The sequence below is a fragment of the Balaenoptera musculus genome, chromosome 15 (genome assembly GCF_009873245.2).
Source record: "Balaenoptera musculus isolate JJ_BM4_2016_0621 chromosome 15, mBalMus1.pri.v3, whole genome shotgun sequence".
NCBI lineage: Eukaryota > Metazoa > Chordata > Mammalia > Artiodactyla > Balaenopteridae > Balaenoptera > Balaenoptera musculus.
The window spans coordinates 65,370,472-65,392,335 of record NC_045799.1 but is presented as its reverse complement, the minus strand read 5'-3'; the positions used below and the strand labels follow the sequence as shown (position 1 = coordinate 65,392,335).

Below are 21,864 nucleotides of genomic sequence, written 5' to 3'. Positions count from 1 at the left end.
AGTTCTGTGAGCTTAAATAAAATACACGACGTCTCCGAGCTTCATCCATCTATCTATCCGTTCAGTCAGTCAGTCAAGAAATATTTGCTGATCACTTACTATGCGCCAGGCACTGTGCTAGCTGCTGGGGATACAGCGGTGAACAATCCCTGCCCTCCTGGAGCTTAAGGTTTGGCAGGGGAAAAAGAACTTCAACAAGTAATGATAAGTGTGTCAGGCATTGCAGAAATGGAGGGTAGAGCAGGGACCTGCTGCTTCTGCATAATGGGGACAATAGTGATGCCCTCACAGGGTTCATTCAGTTCTCCAGAAAAAGTTTTTTGAGCACCTAATATATGCCAGGCACTGTGCTAGGTGCTGGGAAAAGACAGACGTGAATAAGATAGACACAGCCCCTGCCTTCTGGAGTCTCACAATCCTTATAGGTGACGTACCTGGCACGTCCTAGGGAGCCCTCCATCCTTTGCACTTCTCCCTCCCAATGTAGAAGATGTAGACCTGTTTACCGGGACTTGGCAGCAGAAGTAGAAGGCAGACCATTACCCCCATTGAGAGGGGATGCTTTGCAAGGGGGGCCTCCAGGAGGCTCCTTGCACGCACAACCAGAGGCTGCCCAGGAGACCTGGATATCCCAAGGGGCTCTGGACTTCTTTGACCAGTAGACCAAAGGAAGCTGATGCCAATGGGAAATGTCTGCCTTGATGCCAGCTGCTTCCCTGGACCCCAGCCGTGGCATTCAGGAGAGACCAAGGCCCTGACCCATTATTAGAACCTCTGATCCCAGGGAAAACCACACGTGTGTATCAGCAAACTGTGGGGCTGTGGGGACAGCATATCTCAAGTTAAGGAACCTCTTATCACACGCAGACACGCACTGAATCCCCATGCCTGCTGCCTTTACGTAAGAGCTTTACGTGGGAGGACGTCCATGGTCAGATGGGCCTGGCTAGGCATGTGCAGAATCATCTATACTTTGATTCAGGTACAAGAGAACATAAAAACAAAAACAAGGACCAAAGGCAAGAGCCAGGAGGAAAAAGCACATCAGAATTTATCCTTTTGTCCCTCTGTTCCTTTACTTTTCCTTTCCTTTATTTTTCATTCCTTTTTTGTTTGCTATCAGATAGTTATTCAACTTAATATTCAACAGAGATTTTGAGCATAAATTCAAGGCCGGACGCTTTTATAGGCAGCAGGGAAACTGACAGTGATCAAAACAGAGCCCTTGCTGGTAAGGAGCTTATGTTTAAAAGGGGGATACATGTAAACAATAGCTATGTGATATGTCAGGTGGTAACAAGCGCTCAGAAGGGAGGGGGTGGGAAACAAGGGTAATAAGGCAATGAGGGTGTTATTTTACATAGGATGGTTGGGGAAGGTCTCTCTGATAAGCAGAAACTGAGAGAAGTAAGAAAATGAACCAGGGAGATATCTGAGGAAGAACATTATAGGCAGTGGGCCAGCAAGTGCAGAGGCCCTGAGGCAGGAACTTGTGTCTTTCCACCAAGCTCTCAGTAAGACTTGGGCACCATAAGTTTGAGGCATTACACACAGGAAAGGGTCTTGAGCATACATACTGTGATTTCTGCCCCTTTGTTTACCCAACAAGTACTTACTAGGTGCTGATGAGAGCTGCAAAGACAGGATCCGCGTCCACAGAGATCTTAGGGCCTTCAGAGGGAGACAGATACGTTAGTGGGGAGTTGAGTGTGACGGTAATCAGCCCAGAGAGGCATAGTAGCACAGAAGAGCAACACAAGCAAGTCTGGGGAATTTAGGAACGACTTCCTGGAATAGGCAAACCTGAATGATAAGCAGTAGGAGGGGGTTGGGCACGGAGTAATCCAGGCAGAGGGAAGAGCGTATGGAAAGGTGTGGAGGGGGAAGAGTTCAGAGAACCACAAATAGGCTGGAGCATAGAGTGTGTGGGGAAAATCTGCAGATGAGCTGGGAGCTGTGAACAGGGGGTCAGATTCCAGGAAGCCTAGTGTGCGGGGGGTAGGGCGTATTGCTGAGAGGTGACACTGTGGCCTCTGGCTGCAGGGAGACAACAGAATCAAAGGGGGCAAGAACGAAAACAGGGAGACCCGTGAGGCAGCTGTTAAAATCACCCTCCTAAGAGATGATGGTGGCCTGAATTAAGGCTGATGACGTGGGGATGAAGAAGGAAGGACGGGTTCAAGAATATTTGAAAGACTGATGATTAATGGGGCTGAGGGAGAAAAGAAGGAGCCAGGTTTCCAGCTCGGGTGACCAGGTGAGCGGTGGTACCATTGGTTAAGATAGGTTATACAACGAGCAGGGAGAGATCTAGGGGAATTGATGAGTTAGGATTTGGACCTGCTAAGGTTCAAGGTGCCTCGAGCATCTCAGTCCAAGTGGAGCAGTCCGGCAAGCATCTGGGTAGGCGGATCTGAAGTTCAAGGGAGTAGTCAGGGATGGAGATACACATTTGGAACTCACCAGCCTGTGGATGGTACTTGAAACCATGAGATAACTTGACACCTCCCGGGGAAAGTCTGTGGAGTGACAAGAAAAATGGGACCTACCAGCATTCTCAAGAACAGCTGGAGGAAGACGATAACGATAATGACAATGATAATGATAATGATAGAGCACGAGTATCCAGAGATGTAGGGGAGAATCAAGAAAACAATTGGTACAGGGGAGTCAAGGAGATACAGAGCGCCTGAAGAAAGCAGCGAAAAATCCATTGACAAGAGGCCAGAAAAAATGCCCAGGGGACTTGCCTAAGAGGTGACCTTAGCAGGGCAGTCTTAGCCATATGCCTCAGACTGAAATGGAGAAGTCAGAGAGGGATGGAGGAACTGACTTTGAAAAGAAGAAAGATCACCTTATCAGAAGTTGCGGAGGAACTAGAAAATGGGGGTAGATATTTATATGTTTCTAGGGGAAGGAGACACAAAGTTGAGTGAGGTCAAGTGTGATGACTTTAATTCTCTTGAGGTAGAATGCAAGACACCTGCTGAGAATGGAGGAAGTGGGGAGAGTATGTGTAAGTAGTGATGGCTGCAAAGACTGTTTAAAAGGATGGAGAAGGTTGAGAGTGGCCATAGGGGAGACTAGGGTGGGTACCTGGCCAAAATGAATGGATCAGTGGGCTATTTTGTGGGCTCAGATGAATTTCTGAATCCAGCATTTGCAGTTGTTATAAGTTTCACATTTAGGGGATTCTTCTCCAAATGCACTAGGAGTAGAGAAGTTGGCTTGTACCATCTCTTCCTTGTCCATGTTGAGGTTTTCCTGGAAGGTGTTACCAACGCCAAGACACCCATGCTCCCCGCCCCTGTAGCCTTGGCTCCTTAGAGAGTCCCAGAGTAACACAGGAAAGGCAATGGCCATTTATTCTGCTAAAGCTTTGACTCTTTTGTTAATTCTGTAATATCTACCTTGCCACAAAAGCCAGGTCCAAGGCTGGAATTTAAAAGTCCAAGATCTTCAGCTTTCTCTCAGTTTTATACCTTCCAATCTCTAGGGTAACCCACATACCAAAGGCTCTTCTGATGCTTATTTTGTCCAAGGGCATGGGCTATCCTTTGCTAGTCCGTGATTCACACATCCCCAGATTGGCCCTTCCCAGACTCCTCAGCATTGAGCATCTGAAGTTGGGTAGATTCTATGGGCCAAAACTCAGAAATACCCATCCCCCCCTTCCTTACTTAGTCCCTTGCTCTAACTGACTTCAAGCTGAGTGGCATCGACACAAAAGCAGAAGTGCTTTAAGGTGATTAGCTAGGAACACAAGGTACAATTGGAAATCTGTTGCGCAAACAAGTGTGTGTGTTTGATTTCTCTCCACTTCCCTTTGGATATTAATCCTTTAATATCCAAGTCCTTCCTTTTGATTAGCGTTTGGTTTCTGGTAATAAATATGGTACCAGCTTCATTGGTTTATTGTGAGGATTAAATGTGAGAAGTAATGGGTGCAAAGCACTCAGCGGTGCCCAGTGTGTTCAGCATTCAGTACCTACTGCTCTTGTTTATAGAGCAGCATTTGCATGAAGGAGGGACTGCTGAAAGGGTTTACATGCAGGGGGATGGCGGGAGAACAAAGGGGCCTTCCTTCACCATCCTTTGTGGTAAATTGCTTATCTTAACCTGCACCCAACCAGCCCAGTGTATGCCTGGCAGGCTAACTCCAGTCACACCTCTGCACCAATCGTGGAGAGCCACATGGGTGGGAAACTGCAATAAAAGGACGGTCCACGGCAGGCTTGGATTCCCATGGCCAGAGGAGGAGGAGGAATGCTCTGTGTTCTCACCTCCAGGTAAGTCCTGCTTCAAGCCCCAGCAGTCTTTCTCCTGATCCTGGGGGCCTCCCCCAACCCTTGACTCACTGGGATTGCTAGGGCTGTTTGTTTCTGGAAGCTTTCAGAACCCAGCAAGGAGTTTGGACCCCGGCCCTTGTCCAGGGCTCCAGTTATCACTCTATGTCCAGTTCAGCCATGACTCCAGGCACCTGCTGGCTGCTCTAGGCCTAAAGATGCCCCCTCACCCTTGTCCCTGGACACCCCACCGAGAAGACAGGCCTCTACTTGGGATTTTATCTCTAAGAATTACCAGTCCCGGGCGCTCTCTCATAACATATTCACGCTATCCCTTCCAGAAACAGACCTCTATCTTCAACTGAAGTCTTCCAGAGGCTGTACGAAGTTATCCAGAGATTTTTCCATTTGAGGAGAGTTTCCCAGAAGAGGAAGTGTTATTTATTTGAGTGCTGATAGGCTCTTCACAGCTCTTTGTTTCTATCCACTCCCTCCCCGTTTATTATTCATTCATCCCTCAAACCCCTATTGAGCAACTCTTGTGCGTCAGACACTGTGCAAGGCGCAAGCCCTGGGCTCAATCTGACATGGTCTCACCCTCACAGGCATCTACACACGTAGGGGACACTTTGGGCTCTCTTAGCACAGTGCCTGATGCACAGAACTGAGAACGGGAAGCCGTGACTTTTGTCTGTAGGTATTCATAGCACCGTCACCCGCCCCCCTCCATCCAGTCTCCAGGAGCCACTACCTTGACCTGAGTAGGAACTACCCTGAGACCTTCTAGGACATTCTGCAGTCCTGGCTGGCTCTAAGCTTGCCTTTGGTTCTCTTGCTGTCAATCTCACCCACTTGGCAAGTCTCCTGCTCCTGTTATACCACCTCCTTTCTTCAAGTCACACCTGCTTTAAAGCAATACAGCCCTTCGTGAAGGAAGCCATCGCTCCATCTCTAAGAATGTGGGCCTAAGCAAGCTATTTCACTTCCAGCACAGTGCTTACACATAGGAGGGGCTCAATGAATATTTCTGGGATTAACTTACTCTGAGTCTCAGCTTCTTCATCTGTAAAATGGGAGGAATAATAATACCTTCCCTGAGGGTGGTTCGGTGCCTTAAATGAGCTAAGGTATGCAAGGGGCTTAGTACACGTGCTAACTGATGTGAGTTCCCTTCTTACCCTTGCATGCACCCAAGGGAACAACCTCTGTCTCCTTGATCGTATCTGGGCCTCTTCCTCCCGCACCGCCCCCCGCTGCATGGATAATCTGCGGGCCACTGAGTGAGCGCATGTCTCAGCTCATGGAAAGGATGGCTCCTGTCCTGTGGCTGGCCCTGGCCTCCTGCATTCTGACCCTGGCATCTACAGAGCAGCAAGGTGAGTGCTCTGCTCACCTGGCATCTCAGATGACCTGCAGTACCCGGAGAGTGAGCAGGGAAGTGCAGAGAAGGTGCTTCAGGGTCAGTGAGGAGACAGGGGCATGACTAAAGCAAAGGCTCAGAAGCCAAAAGTCGAGGGAAACAAGATGAGAGAAGCTGGAATCCAGTCACAGTCTCTCAAAGAGCCAAATCAGAAACTCCCCCTCAAGGACAGTGGGAGCCAGTTAACATAACTTCCCGTGCCCGGATATGGGGGCGATCAGAGAGCCCGGGGTTCATGAGGACATGAATCACCCAGTCACTCTGTGCCTTGTTTTGGCCAGCGCCTCTCCTTCTTCCGAACAAGTTTGCTCATCTGTAAAATGAAAGGACTAGGCTTAGTGATCTCTCTGTGGTCCTTCCAAAGATCCATGGATTGGGCATCTTAGATGCTTGTAGGAAGGGTTCTCAGGCTCAACACAAGGGTGAAAATTTCTGCCCGTGTCACCTGTGGAGGGGGCTAGAGGGACTCAGCTCATGGCCTCCCTTGGGAAAATACAGTGTGTGCAGGAAATAATCCAAGAATAACAAGTGCAGTGACTCCTTTCCTTAAAACAAGCATGTGCATAAGCAAGGCTCGAAAATCTCTTTTCTAAAAATTCCCTCTAATGTGATCCGAGCTTCGTGGGGATGGACAGAGCCCTAGCAATCAGCGCATCGGTGCTGGGCACACACCCATTAAGTAGCTTGTGCATCAGGGGAAAAAAAAAAAGGAATGTGTTGTGATCCTGGTAGGATATACTTAATTCATCATTAAGGCACTCACACTATTCAACATATCAGAACTAGAGGAGAGAACTAGCTTAAACTACTAGGCCCCAGGTGCTGTGCATGGCATTTTGCACCTACTATCTCATTTAACCAGCCAACAATCCTTTAAAGCTTTATTTTCCCAAATGGGGCATGCATATCCCAAAATGACTGCGAGGGTGCAGAAATTCTTAAAGAATTTTTGGGGAACTTCCCTGGTGATCCAGTAATTAAAATTCTGAGCTTCCACTGCAGGGGGCACGGGTTCGATCCCCGGTCAGGGAACTAAGATCCTGCCTGTCGAGGGGCGCAGCCAAAAAAAAATTTTTTTTGATAGCTATATATACTTTTCTTCATGGGTATTAAACAAAATAACTAGTACATCATACCTATGGAATCACAGATATTATTCCTTAGGATGAAACGAACTTATAAAGAGAGTCATTGAAAGAAACACATGAAATAAATAATAGGACAGGTGGACACACGTGTGGCAAACGTCATGACCTGAGGCGTGGGAATGGATGAAGTTTGGGCGCCATTAGCTCACAGGTGTTGTTTTGCAGCAGAGTCTCAGGGGAGTTAAACCACCTGCCAAGGTCGCCCAGTCAGCAGGCACAGAGCTGGGCTTAAACCCAGACTGAGCGGCCTGTGGCTTCCTCCGTCCCCCACCCCACCGCTGCTTTACTTGTCTGCCTCTTCACGCACCACAGTCCCTGAATCTGTTACAAGCCATGAGATCAGCAATCAGAAATGGTCCTGTTAGACCAGTGGGGGGTAATTTTGCTTCTCAGGGGACAATTGGCAATGTCTGGAGACAGCTTCGGGGAGGAGTACTCCTGGCACCTAGTAAGAAAAGCTCAGGGCCGCTGCTAAACATCCTACGGTGCCCAGGACAGCCCCCAACACAGAATTATCCAGCCCAAACATCAACAGTGCTGAGGCTGAGAAACCTTGTGTTAGATCTTCATCTACTGATAATGGACAAATGTCTATGATATATTAAGTAAAAAATGCGAGTGGAAATGGACATATATACACTACCAAATGTAAAATAGATAGCCAGTGGGAAGCAGCTGCATAGCACAGGGAGATCAGCTCGGTGCTTTGTGACCACCTAGAGGGGTGGGATAGGGAGGGTGGGAGGGAGATGCAAGAGGGAGGGGATATGGGGATATATGTATACGTATAGCTGATTCACTTTGTTATACGGCAGAAACTAACACACCATTGTAAAGCAATTATACTCCAATAAAGATGTTGAAAGAAAGAAAGAAAGAAAGAAAGAAAGAAAGAAAGAAAGAAAGAAAGAAAGAAAGAAAGAAAGAAAGAAAGATGCAAGTGGAAAAAAACAAGCTCTACAGCATTAAACCCATTTTTATTTTAAAACTATTTTAAACATATGCATAGAAAGGGTCTAAAGACTGTACAACAAATTTATGGTTACTTCTGGGAATGGAATGGGCTCTGACAAGTTTCATTTCTACTTTATTCATTTTAATGACCCTGATGTTCTTAATGCCTGTAATATACCACACAAAGGCCTCATTATTATTCTGACCCCAGGGTGATGAAGGTTGATGTTCAATGAATGGATCACGTGCCGCTTGTCCTCACTGGGGCCCCTAGCATTTCCAAAACAAAGTGTGTCGGGGATAAAAACCCTGTAGGTTCTGGGGTTTCTCTGTAAACCTAAGCGTACTGTTACTCTCCAGGTTCCAGAAACCCCACCAGTGCCAGTTCCTATGAGCAGGACTTGGAGTGTGGAGCCCCTGGCACCCCAGAGGCCCAGCTCTGTTTTGACCCCTGCCAGAATTACACCCTACTGGATGAACCCTCCCGAAGCACAGAGAATGCGGGACAAGTCGAGAGCTGTGACGGTGACAAGCACGGCTGGTACCGATTTGTGGGAGATGGAGGAGTGAGAATGCCGGAGGACTGCGTCCCCGTGTACCGCTGCCAGACGTCTGCTCCCATGTGGCTGAATGGCACCCACCCCACCCTCGGGCAGGGCATCGTCAGCCGTACCACCTGTGCCCATTGGAGTGGCAACTGCTGCCTCTGGAAGACGGAGGTGCTGGTGAAGGCCTGCCCGGGCCAGTACCACGTGTACCGGTTGGAGGGCACCCCGCAGTGTAATCTGAGATATTGCACAGGTGAGGGGAGCAGGGCTACCCGGTGAAGTGCCCAGGGTCGGTAGAGCGAGTGGAGCGGGTCAGTAGGAGACTGAGCAGAACAGCCTCGACTCAGTGCCTGTCAGTTATTGCCCAGAATGTTGGGAATGTTGCCCAAGGGCTGCCAGACCTTCCAGCATTTCAAGTAAAGCCAGAGATTCGGATTTGAAGGTGAAATCTCCTGATACATCTATCCACATGTGTAGCATCATATTAAGAACTCAGACTCATTGAGATTTAGATTTCACTTGGGCAGTTTAATTTAACTCTCTGAGTTTTGGTTTTCTGATCTGAAAAAAACAGACGATGGCAAAAATAACAGCAACATGGCATGCATTACAGTGCCCCTGCCCCTGTTCTAAACACTTTAAACCATTAATTCCTTTAGTCCTCCCATCAACTTGATGAGACACGCACTATATTGTTAGTGCAGATGAGGGGTCTGGGGCACAGAGACGTTCAGCAGTTCTCCCAACATCACAGAGCTGGAATTGTGGCAGAGCCAGATTTGAACCTAGCACCCCAGCTCCACGATCCAAATGCTTAACTGCTATGCTACCGCCACCCCCATGTGGTCCCCACGTGAAATGAACGAGCTAATGCATGGAAAGTACTGGGAACAGCGTCTGCCTTGTAGTAAAAGCACTAGGATGGCACCTCCGAGGTTCTCACCTCACTGGATTAGGAGTCAGGAAATTCGAGTTTGAGGCTTGACCCTTCCACCAAGCGTGGCACAAGTCTTCCGTGCCCTGTAGAATGACAAGGTTGGCCTTGGTGGCCTCAGGTCCACCCTGCTCTGCATCTTGATCCTCTTCCTCTGCACATTACCCCAGACCCCACCACCACGGTGGACAACTGTGAGAGGACCTGCCGCCCCAATGAGGAGTGTCGCTTCGTCAACGACACCTGGGACTGCTTCTGCAGACAGGACCTCAATATCTCCGGTGAGCGCTGGGATTGGGCTGGCCTGGTGGGCAGGGCAGGAGGGAGGGAACTTCAGAGGGTCTGGACAAGGTGTGGACCAGAGGCAGTAGGGATGGAGCCGAGGTCAGGGGATGAGAGTGCACAAAGCCAGTGAGTTTGCAAGGATGGGGGGCAGGGATGGAGCACATTTCCAGGTCAGCCACTGGACCAGGGCCTCAGGAATGAGTGGGCTTGACCCACGAGGGACAAAGGTACTGAGGATGAGAACTCTGCAGGTGTGGAAGTTGTGTTCAAATATCTGCAGAGTCTATACATGAGGAACAGGGACAGATTCCTGTGCCAGTTCTGGATTGGCCAGGTGGGGCCTGGGGCCTGGGACAAGCCGCCTACACTCTCTGAGCCTTAATGTCCTCATCAGTAAAATGGGGATGAACTAATAATAAAAAATACCCACAATGCAGGGTTTTTATGAGAATTCAATCAGAGCAGTCCAAATGGGCAGGCTCTGGAAGTGATGTTCTTCTCATCCCAGTAGGTAAGCAAACACCGTCAGGTGACCCATGGGTAGACATGCCACAGATGCGCCCTAAGCCCTGGGTGGGGATTGGATGAGCTTCCCACTGAGACGATCTCCTTCCCTCCGAGACTCTAACAAGGGCCTCCGACTCTTGCTTTGGGCACAAGCCTGCTTCCCTGTAAGCACACTTGCAGGCCCTGTAGAGGAGAGGGTGCTCTAAGCAGAGGGAGAAGAGGGAGACCGAGTTCCCCATCTCTGGCGACAAGGGTGTCCTTCTACCTCCAGATGCAGGGAGGGCACCTTTCACAGGGGAGACTTATTTCCTGCCTTCAGGGAGACAGAGAGGAGGGTCAGAGTGTCACTCTTGCATTAGCTGTACCTTCAGTAACTTTAATTCAAAATAATCAATGTACCATTGGGCATATTTTGGGGCGACCTGCTCTGGGACTCAACAGGAACCAGACACGAGAACCTTCACCAAGCCTGCACACAAAATGCTTGGAAATCTTGGACCAGGGGCATCTTTGCCAACCTCGCCTACCACAAGCCTGGGTGTGAATCCCACATGGCTCCCAGGCCCCCTCCAGTCTCCCCAGCCTCCCGGTGGGCAAGGTGGCTTTGCCAAAGGGCAGAAAGTGTGAGCTCTGCCCACTACTTCCAGACCCCTGTCCACTCTACCTACCTTCCTCTCCCAACTTTCCAGATGTGCACAGTTTGCAGCCCCAGCTGGACTGTGGGGCCAAGGAGATCAAAGTGTCCCTGGACAAGTGTCTGCTGGGAGACCTGGGTTTCGGGGATGAGGTCCATGCCTACCTTCAGGACCGGAACCGGAACTGCAGCAGCATGATGCAAAGAGAAGGGAAGAACTGGATATCGGTGACCAGCCCCACCCAGGCTGGTGCCTGCGGAAACATTCTGGAGGTGAGTGGTGTTTACCCCACTGCTGCCAGAGTGCAGGAGCTGGGCTGGTGGGGCCTGTCTCAGTAACTGGGAGCTCTTGGACAAGTCACTTAGCCTCCATGGGCCTCTAGAGGTATGTGAGCTTACACATGTTTGTCCAGGAGGGAGCTGAGAAGAGGTTTGATGCCTAAGCTCAGTAAATGTAAGCTATGATTATGATTATTTCACTTAGGGATGAGGTGGGAAAGGTTCACAGAGGACCAGGCATGGTGATTCCTGACTGTTCCCAAGGGTCAACAATCTATTGTTCTAGTTTTTGATCTGGGGTCCTCAGTCCCCTTCCCGTAAAGTGGCAGTGCCACTGCGGGAGGAGGCCCATTGCCTCCTTGAGGTCAGAGGGCAGGGTGTCAGCTTGACCGACAGCATCAACTCTGGAGTCACACAGACCTGAATCCCAGATACACTTGTACCCTCATCCACATAAACATATATGTGGTCTTGTTTTTATGCCAAAGAGAAACCAAACCCATGCCATCTACAAAAATACCCTCTCCTTGGTCAACGATTTCATCATCAGAGACATCATCCTCAGCATCAACTTCCAGTGTGCCTACCCGCTGGACATGAAAGTCAGCCTCCAAACTGCCCTGCAGCCCATTGTAAGGTATGGCACTGACCCTTACCCTTTGACCCATAACCCTGACCCATAACCCTGAAGTTCACGACATCTTATGATGACCACAGGATCCGCTCACCTCCTTCAGGAGCTTCCGTTCATTCGCTCGTTCATTCCACAAATATTTGTTGATTATGCATGAGGAATGTTCAGCGTGAACAAGGCAGGCATAGAATATTTTGTGGATATTAAAGATTATTACTATGAAACAATACAATGACATGAAACAGTGTTAATTACGCTAAGGAACAAAAATGCACAACAATTTCATTTGTCTTGAGGAAGAAAGGCATTAAACAACTAACTATATCAAAAATTATTTACAAGTGAGGTGCACGCAGTGTGGGGTAGGCTCGGAGTGCTGTGGGATCAGGGAGCAAGGGTCCCTGACCTAATCTTGGTTGGGGAGGACAGTTGGGGGCAGGAAGGCTTCCCTGCAAATGTGGGATTTAAGCCAGATGAGCTTTGATTGGATAAACAGCTCCCATAACTCAGGAGAAATAGAACCAAATAGCAATTTGGATGGAATTCAGTTTGGGCAGGGGCTTTTGTCTTTTGTTCACTGCTGTATCGCTGTGCCTGGAATGGGCCCTGTTGAAGGAATTCCTCAACATTCCTAGACTTGCTGGGGGACCTTCTGGGGGTATCAGAAACCCAAGGTGCCCTTCCCATTCCCTTATTGCCTCCTGGGCTCACAGAATGGCAGGGTTATGATTAGAAATCTTCTGGTTCAGTTTCTAGGTTTCAGTCTGTAATGTGTTGGGGCCCAAGGTTCATAAAAAATAAATATTAAAGCCATTTTATTTACCTTGTTAAAACTGGTGTTTCATTGAAGATTATGGGGTGGAGGGAAGAGGTCTGCTGCCAAAAACTGTGAGCCCGCAGAACTGGTCCCAAGCCCTATTCTACAGGTTAGAAGACGGAGGTGTTCTCTGAGTGAAGGAGGTATGTCTGCTCTCTGATGCAGGGAGAATTTGTAGGAATCCTGGAGCCAGACTCATGTGATTGTCAAGTTTAGTGCCTAGAAGGTAGTAAATGCTTGATTTAAGTAAGTGATTGAATAGTTCATTTAGGAATCAAAGATGTGCCTCTGCCTTCATAACCCGACACAAGGGTGGGACTTGATTGATTTTGTTCTCACTGGTCAAAATCTGAAGTTTCCATTCTTGTGGTTTCTCTGTTCTCAGTTCCCTGAACATCAGTGTGGACGGGGAGGGAGAGTTCACTGTCAGGATGGCCCTCTTCCAAGACCAGAACTACACATCTCCTTATGAAGGGGCTGCAGTTGTGCTGTCTGTTGAATCCATGCTCTATGTGGGCGCCATCTTGGAGAGAGGGGACACGTCCCGATTTAACCTGGTGTTGAGGAACTGCTATGCCACGCCCACTGGAGACATGAATGACCCTGTGAGATATTTCATCATCAAAAACAGGTACCGGACAATCTGGGGTTATCTTTTGGCCTAAATGAGGTTTGGGGTGGAGAAGAATGATCACCTCATCCCTGCCTGGCAGTTGGGTAAATTGGCTTGCCTCTTTTGGAAAATAATTTGGTATTACATATCATGACCATACCCTGTGACCCAGAAATATCACTCCTGAAATTGTAGCGTTAAAGGATTAATAGAAAATAGGTGGGCAGGGTAAAGAAATGCCAATTATTTTTCATTTCAGTGTCTTTCATAACGTTGGCAATAGGTTCATAGTTCAAAAACAGGGGACTTTTATACAGATGTTAACACTAACTGAACAACATGAAAATAGCGTGTTATGGGACAAAATATTATTGAATATTGTTAACTAGCAAAAACAAAGGGAAATGCATATCTATAGATCATGATTCAAACCGTGGTAATAATACTGGCTAATATTTATCATAGAGTTTAGCTATATGCCAAGCACTGTGCTAAACAGAATATAAGGATTATCTCATTAAATGCTCACATCAACCCTAGGAAGTGCATATTCCTGTCTCTACTTTACAGATAAGAAAAGTGAGGTTCAGTAAAGTAATCAGCTCACGATCGCTTGGCTAGAAAGTGGGTTGGGTTGGAATTTGAAATCAGTCTGTCTCGTTCCAGGGACTGTGCCCCCCAAACTTAAACCGTGTGGGCTTATGGGTAACATTGTGGAGGAAACCTGGAGGAATAAAAGTCTGTGTTATAGGTTGGAGAAAACACTTGGCGGGAGGTGGGGAGGCTCTTTAATTCTCTCCGATGCTGTTTTTATACTGGATACAAATTAAAGATGCAGCCAAGGGCCTCAGGCCCCCTGAGTTGCTCTAGAAGTTAAATCCCTGCCCCTGTCACCTCCCAGCTGCCCAAATAAACGTGATTCCACTATCTACGTGGAAGAGAATGGGGTGTCATCGGAAAGCCGGTTCTCAGTTCAGATGTTCATGTTTGCTGGAAATTATGACCTAGTTTTCCTGCATTGTGAGATTTCTCTCTGCGATTCTCTTAAAGAACAGTGCCAGCCGGTGAGTATATCTTTGGACTGAACAACTATTCAGTGCCTGACATGGGGCCTGGTACCTCCATATATACTTATTGGAATTATGGATGGATTGAAAGAAGGGAGGGAGGAAAGGAGAGAGGAAAGGAGGAAGGAAGGGAGAAAGGGAAAGAAAGTTAGATGGATGAAGAGATGGAAAGATGGATGGATGGGTGGATGGATGGAAGGGAGGGAAGGAGAAAAAGAGGAAGAGAGGGAAAAAAGAAGGATGAATGGATGTACTTTAAGCCTCCAAAAGCCCACATGTAAGCAATCCTTGTGTCCCCAGGAAGTATATCAGATGAAAAAGCCTGTCCTCTAGGTTTCCTTGGCCCAGGACATTTTAAATGATTTTAATAATAGTTGACTATTTTTAGTGCTTACTCTGTGTCAGGCACTGTACTAAAACGTTTATATGCCTTATCTAATTTAATTCTCACAGCAACCCTTTAAGTAGATCCTTTTAGCAACCCCATTGTACAGATGAGGAAACTGAGCTCAGAGAGGTCCCTTGCCCAAGGGCCACACAGCTAGAAAGTATCAGAGCTGGGGTGTGCCCTGGCTGAGGTGTAACTACAATGCCCACGCTCTTAACCCAGATTTAGCACTGCCTGCTAAGAGTTGGCATTTCTTGAGTGCTTACTATGTGCCTGTGTGTTGCAGACATACTTCCTTTTAACCTTCACAACCAAGAAGATACTATTTAATAATAGTAGACAGGTATAGTCATTTGTCCCAAATTAAACAACTAAAAGAGAGGAGAAGAGATTCAAACCCAGGTTCACTTGACATGACAGGGAGAATTCTCTAGATTGAGAAAACCAAACATCAGCGTTAGGATCATACAGTGGGTGAGGCGCCATTCTTGGGCCGGAGCTGCCCATTGCAGGAGTAGTCTGGAGAGGAACGTGCCTTTACATTTTGACATAATGAGAATTCTCCATCCCCACAGTCTTGCTCGAGAAGTCAACTCCGCAGTGAAGGAGTGGCTATTGACCCAGCCCGTGTTTTAGATCTGGGACCCATCACTCGCAGAGGTAAGAAGTGGCCACGTCCTGGTGATAACACCAGCTGGCCAAGTGCTGACAGTTAACTGCAGATGCCTGGGGTCACCAACCTAACGACCCAGGGCTTTTTCTGCTTCCTCAGTGCCCCGCACTGGTGAATGCATCTTTCCAGGAGATGCTTTGGGTAATGATAATCGCTTTTGCCACATGTGCTGTGCGCTAGAGATCAGGCTAAGCTCTCAGCATGCACTGACTCACTTAATCCTCCCCAGATGCATCCATTTTACAGGTGAGAAACTGAAGCTCAGAGAGATTGACTCACCCAAGATCACCCACTCATGAGCAGTTGGAGCTAGCACTGAACCCAGCTCGGTCTGATTCCAAAGCGTGTGTCCTTTGCCTTTTCCCTCCTGCCAGGTCCCCATAACTCCATCTAAGTCCTGAACCAACTTTGTTTTCTGGGGAATGACTGTGCTTCTCAAAATCCAGTTACGGTGTTCTGGGGCATGACATAGGAGAAGCTTTCCAAGTGCTCCTCAAATTTTCATCCCTCCATCCCACGGGTTAGCAGTACCTGTGGTAGTTAGTCATGGTTTTTATTCGCACTGGAATGGCAGAATCAAGAAATCCAAAAAAATGAAAACATTTCTTTTTGTCCTAGAGAAATTAGGATGCAGTAACATTAATAACAGTAATAATAGTAACAGTAATAATAATACTTTGCGCCTGGCACCATACCAAACACATTTATATGCATTATCACATGAAATGCTCACAACAGTCTAAGGACATAAGCACTATTACCACTTGCATTCTCCAGATGAGTAAACAGGCTGTCTCCTGAAGAAGGCTCTGCCTGGAATTGTCCTGTCCTTTTATTGCCTCATGTGTTGTCACAGGGTAGCTAGGGGAGGGGGGAGGAGGTGCTAGGAACTTCCACTTTGCAATCAGACAGACTGGGGTTCAAATCCAAGCTCTTCCACTTACTGGCAGACATTGCTGAGCCTCAGTCTTCTCATCTGTCAAATGGGGATGAGAACAGTTTCCTCACAAATCTGTCAGGAGGATTAAGTTTCATATGCATGATAATAGATGATTCCACAATGTGGATTGTCCGTGACTGTGATGGCCAGGTCCAGGAGGTCTTGGAGCAACTGTGGCTACAGTGCCACAGTCAGTGGAGCATGACTATGGAAACCCTCACCTTCTGCTCTTGTCTCCAGGTGCCCCGTCTCTTGGTGTCATGAGTGGAGCCACCAGCACTGCAGGTACATCATTTTCTCCTGCCTTTCCCACAGCCCTCCCTCCCAACTCTCCCTCTTTTTAATTCAGTGCATATTTAATTATAGCCTCTTCTACGTGCCAGGCCCTGTGCCAAGAACTGTGGACCCTGAAATGAATCAGACCCTAGACTGGCTCTAGAGATGAGCTCTCACAGTGCAGCAGGAGAGCCAGTCATTAGACAGGAAATGTTTATTGAGCACCTACTGTGTGCTAATCTTTGTTCTAGGCACTGAAGTTATAATGGTGAACGATACAGGCCAGGTGCCTGCCCTCACGGAGATTGTGTTCCAGTTGAGAAATAGATAATAAAAAGTTAAGAACGTAGTTTAGAAATAGAGGATAGTGATGTGATAGAAAATTACCAGTATGGGTTAGGGTTAAATAACCGCCTTAAATAACACAGAAGTTTATTTCTCTCACACATAAATGAAGTCCACAAGGCAAGCAATCCAGGGCTAACAGGGCAGCACCATGAGGTCATCAAGAATCCAGACTCACTTCATGGATAGGGGAAGGCTAGCTCCTAATAAAGAGAGGTAGGCTCTGAGGGCATTGGTTCCGGGCTATCAGAAGAATCACAATCCTTAGGAGCCTCTATCCAGATGATCTCATCCCATGTTCCTCAGTCCCCAGGTTTTTCCAACCAGAGCTCTGACATCGTAGCAAAGCTGCCTAGACAGGGCATTCAATCATCATTTAAGCTTGGCAACTATATTGAGCCCACATTTGCTCTTCAGCTGTATCTATTCTCCTATTTGCAGTAGATAAGGGCTTCTTACAAGCTAACTAACTACCAAAGAGACCCTCTGGCTCTCTCACTTGGCCCTAACAATTAAAACTCCTCAGTTACTCATCCTTCTGCAGTAGGGCATTACTATAAAGCAGTAATAATTAACCAATTCCATTTCCCCTGTACTTAAAGGCCTGAATCATTGCACTGGCCAGAGAATTCCCCCCTCAACAGGAACTTTCTCTTGAGTCACTAATTGGTGAAAATTTTAGCAATTATTTTGCTACCTTATGATGGGAACTACTCATGCCACACATATTAGTTGGGATTGGGTTCTGAAAAAAAAAAGAAGCCAGCCTCCTTCCATCTCACCCCTCTACCATCTTTAGGGTGTGGCCATCACCTTCATGGTCCAAGATGGCAACCAGAGCACCAATCTTTATATCTAGGCCAGGACTGAGGGAACTTGGAAGAAGTCAATGACTTTTAAGGAACAGTCCTGGAAGCTGACACCTTATACCTCCACTTACATCTCATTGGCCAGTGCTTAGTTACATGGCCACACCTAGCTGCAAAGGAAGCTGTAGTGTTTATCCTGGGTGGCCATGTGCCCAACCAATGTGTGATGGTTCTATTACCAAGATAGGAAGGAAAATGAATATCAGAATTGATAAATGGTCAGAAAATGTTTCAGAGGAGGTGATATTTGAACTAAATGAGAAAAAGGAGACAGGTGTGCAAATATTAGCGGAATAAGCCCTGTAGGCAAAATGAATGCCAGTTGCAAAAATGAGATAGGCATATAAGCAAATAAATCACAAGCAAGTGTATAGTGCAGAAGGGGCACACAGAAGAGTAATTAACCTTATTGGATAAGGTCAGGAGAGAATTTCAGCATGTGTTGACATCTGAAAAGGCTTTTGATGGATGAAGTGGAGCTCAATAGGAAGACAAATCTAAGAAATGTATTTTGGTCCAAAGGGAAAGCAATGCTATTAAGATTTCACTATCCCCCAAAATGGCCTATGCTGGTGAACCCAGACATGAAAAAGTTCTACCCATCCTCAAATCTCCAACTAGATAACAGTCTAAAAGTTTCCAGATAATCTCAAGTTGTCCTCTCCATGCTCAGTGCTAACATTCAGACAACACTCAGAAAAGCAGTGCTCATTGGAGAGGGGGGTTTAGGGCTCAGACCAGAAGCAGCTTGAGGGCAGGGACCTCAATCTCATTCATTTCTTCCAGTCCTTCAGGTTAGCACAGTGCCTGGAACAGCCTGGCTTCCCAGTAGACTTTGCCAAATTGACTCATTTCTTGGTGGGTAGTGGATTCTGGAGCCTTCTGAAAATGCAGGGAATCACTCTGACCTGGTAGCAGAGTACCACAAGAGGGCACCTATGGTTTCATTGCTTGCTATCTCCCACAAGCATTTTTGATGTTTTAGAATTAATTGAACATCAACCAATATTTCATAATTATAAGCTGGTTGTCATATACTAATATGTTTCTGAAAATTATGATATTCCTCTCCCCCTCCCTCCTAAGGACACCAGCAAGTTACTCCGAAATTTAGGGGACAGAGAGCCGTTATAATCTGGTATTGGGTGGAAGGGGCGGTGCATGCCTCTCCCAGGTCCTCCAATATGAGGCAGCTATGATCCAGGATCCAAGCCCTTCTTTAACCCTGAGTATACAGCAATGTTTAGAAGAGATATGATTCCAACCTCCCAGATCTTAGAGTCTAATTTTCAAAATCAATACTTACATGGTGTTTACCATGTGCCAGGCACTGTTCTAAATGCTTGCTATGAGTTCACTCACTTGCCTTACAAAAATCTCATGCAGTAATAGCTGCTAGTAATGTTTCTATTTTGCATACAGGGAAATTCAGGCGCGGAGAGCTTCAATAACTTGCCTGGGTCTGCGCAGCTAGTTGCAGAACTAGGATCCTAAGCTAAGTAGTCAAGCAATGGAAGTAGTGCTTTTTCACCTCCCTGTCTTTCTGCCTCTTCAGTATTAGTCATAGTAAGTAATGCTAGCTGCTGTAACAAACAATCCCCATCTTTCTGTGCTTTTATACAACAGTTTATTTCCCACTAAATCACTGGAGGATGCAGTTCAGTGCCTTTGCAGTCATTAGGAACTCAGGTTCTTAGCTTCTGGCAACTTCTGGCAACTCTACTGTCCCCTGCAAGTCCTCTCCTGGATCCTCTGCATCTGGTCCCTAGATGATGGATGAGGGAGCATGGAGAATTATGTAGGAGGTTTTAAGGACCAGGCCTAGAAGCAGCTTCTACCCACATTCCACTGGCCAGATTCAGTCATATGGTCCCACCTACCTGCAAAAGAGGTGGGGAAAAGTGCCTTCCAACATGCCCAGAGGAAAATGAAGTGTTTGGTGGTGGTGAGACAGCTTTGCCTCTACCACATGGCCCTGTGCCACCTCCCAGGGGCTGTAACCCAAAATAAATATTAAGGATACTCTGCCTTTGTCATCCTTGTAAGACAGAAGATAGGGATGCCACCTCATTTTGGCTGCTGAATTCCAAAGCCCAGCACCTGACAGTCCTCTCTTGCGTTTCAGTGTTCCTGGTGGTCTGGCCCGTGCTTCTCCTGCCTGTCCTCCTGGCCGGGCTGCTCTGAGAGCTCAGCTGGGCATCTGGCCTTGAAGCTCGTGTTCGTCCCTCTGGCGATGGCTTCCAGTCACCCTTCAGCTCTGCTGGTTCTCTCTCCAAATCACAGAGACAGTCTCCAGGCCTGACTAGGCTTGGAGAAGAAGAAGAGCTTTCCCTTGTTTAACACTCTCAGTGCCTTTGTATTCCTCTTTTTCTCATGGTGGGTGCCCTGTCACCTGGGCTGGCCTGACTTCCTCATTCATTAGCAGGATCCTGAAAGCAAACTTGCGACGTGCTTCTGTGGCTACAAGTGTAGCACACGTTCATAACTTCAGGGAAGAGGGGCTGTGTCGATGGGGGGAAGGGGCGGGGGAATTGCTTGTAAAAAGGTACCCCCCACGGTCTTCCCAAACACCTCCTGTTCTGACTGCCAGTGAATTGAACAGACCAATGTTTGCTTTCACCCCGCTTCCTCTGGTGTATTTCCATCACGGTTTCAACAATATGCATGGGAACATGTTGTAAAGGGGCCACTTTTGGAGACCTTGTTCTGGGGAAGACTGGTGCCCATTGCTCCCCTGTCCCCCACCACACTGCAGACATGCTTTGACATGCCTAAAACTACACAAACCCCTACCCCTGGGACCTGGAGGCTAGAGGAAATGCTCAGTTTGGGTGCAGAGATGCTGTCACCCAAGAGCACACCTCTAGCTGTAAATAGTGAGGCCCTTGCTCTGAAGGGTTAAGCGGGGAGTCCCAGTATAAAATGATGCATCAATTCTGCCATGGGGATGTAGCAGCAGAGCCTGGGGGATGGGTGAAGTCCCTTTCTGGAAACCTTGAATGAACCCTCACAAAGACTCCACGAAGATGCCACAGATAGAGAATGCTATGCATGAGGCCTCTCCACGCCGGCCTCAGGGAAAGTGACAGGATCAGGGCTAGGCGACCAGAGGCACAGCCTATTCATCTGCCAGGAGGAGACTTTCCAAAGTGCCACGTTGTTCAGAGATGGTGTGGTTGCAAGAAAGAGAAACCCACTCCAATGGACTCAGGCCAGAGGGGAATTAATTATAAGGATATAGGAGCACCAAGTCCAAGGACAGAAGATACAGCCTGACTGCACAAGGAGAACCACGAGAAACTGAAGTTTGTCTGTCTTTCCACCTGTCACTCTTCCTAGAACCTTGCAGCCTTTACATCTGCTTATCTTTGTGTGTTCCCTTCATTTCCCCCCTCTCTCTGTGAAACTAGCTTTACCCGTTCATTCATCATCCTTGATTAAATATGGACGTTGCAGCTTCATATCACTTCTTAATTCAGAGACCACAGAGACCACCTGGCATCTTGGTATCCCACATCCAAATTGCACCCGGGGAATCTGATTTCCCTGTGGGTATGAGTGCTTCCGCTGGTCCAGTCATTGAGGGCAGGCGAGTGGGCTCATCTAGCACAGAGCCAGTGGGGCCGACCTGAGGGGGCAGGTCTCAGATAAATGGGGGTGTTCCTTGGACAGATCTCCCAAAAGACCACTATGATAGTGGCTTCTTTGAAAGGGAGGTCCCCAGGAGGAATTGCTTTCTGTTTCCCAGTAAGTTAGAGGATTCACAACTACTGTATTCCAAGGGAGGTGGCATGCTAGGATTGGACCTGAAAGGAGGTCAGAGGTCCTAATCTTTCCCCTGTCTGAGGCTCATCTTCTCCCTTCTGTAGAAAAAAGGGGCTTGGCTAGAGCAAGATTCACAACATTTCTAGTGGAGCTATTTCTTTAAATACAAGTCTACATGAACATCCAATATATAGAGATTAAAAGCAAATAGACTCTTGTTGATGTCAGGTAGGGGGCTTACCTCTTCCGTTCTGTGCTTCCCTCCTCAAACCCCCCAAAGAAACTCCATGATAACCCACAGGGTTACCAAGGGCAAAATTTTGGAATTCCCTGGAACATACAACCTCTAATATCTCTTCCGATGTAAAACACATGGGATTCCACTTAACTAGACTGAACCCCCTTTGTCTGTCTATCTGTCTGTCTAACATCTATTTATATATCATCTATCTATCTATCTATCCATCTAGCTCCTATTCTCT

The 21,864-nt window shown here is 47.5% G+C and overlaps 1 protein-coding gene across 2 annotated transcripts; it reads left to right on the top strand.

Moving 5' to 3' along the window:
• Nucleotides 1-4,917: 4,917 nt before the first annotated feature.
• Nucleotides 4,918-20,221, top strand: GP2 (glycoprotein 2). 2 transcript variants are annotated; one of them, XM_036827230.1, is made up of 11 exons: nt 4,918-4,979; nt 5,482-5,662; nt 8,169-8,609; nt 9,461-9,571; nt 10,772-10,989; nt 11,484-11,632; nt 12,832-13,077; nt 13,961-14,123; nt 15,090-15,174; nt 16,368-16,412; nt 19,743-20,221. In XM_036827230.1, exons 2-11 carry the CDS (start codon nt 5,575-5,577, stop codon nt 19,799-19,801), a joined length of 1,605 nt encoding a protein of 534 aa, XP_036683125.1. In that variant the 5' UTR covers nt 4,918-4,979; nt 5,482-5,574; the 3' UTR covers nt 19,802-20,221. The 2 variants fall into 2 exon arrangements, with proteins under 2 accessions (XP_036683125.1, XP_036683126.1); XM_036827231.1 differs by lacking the exon at nt 4,918-4,979 and adding an exon at nt 8,704-8,712 and having other exon boundaries at nt 5,522-5,662; nt 19,743-20,062.
• The last annotated feature ends 1,643 nt before the right edge of the window (nt 20,222-21,864 follow it).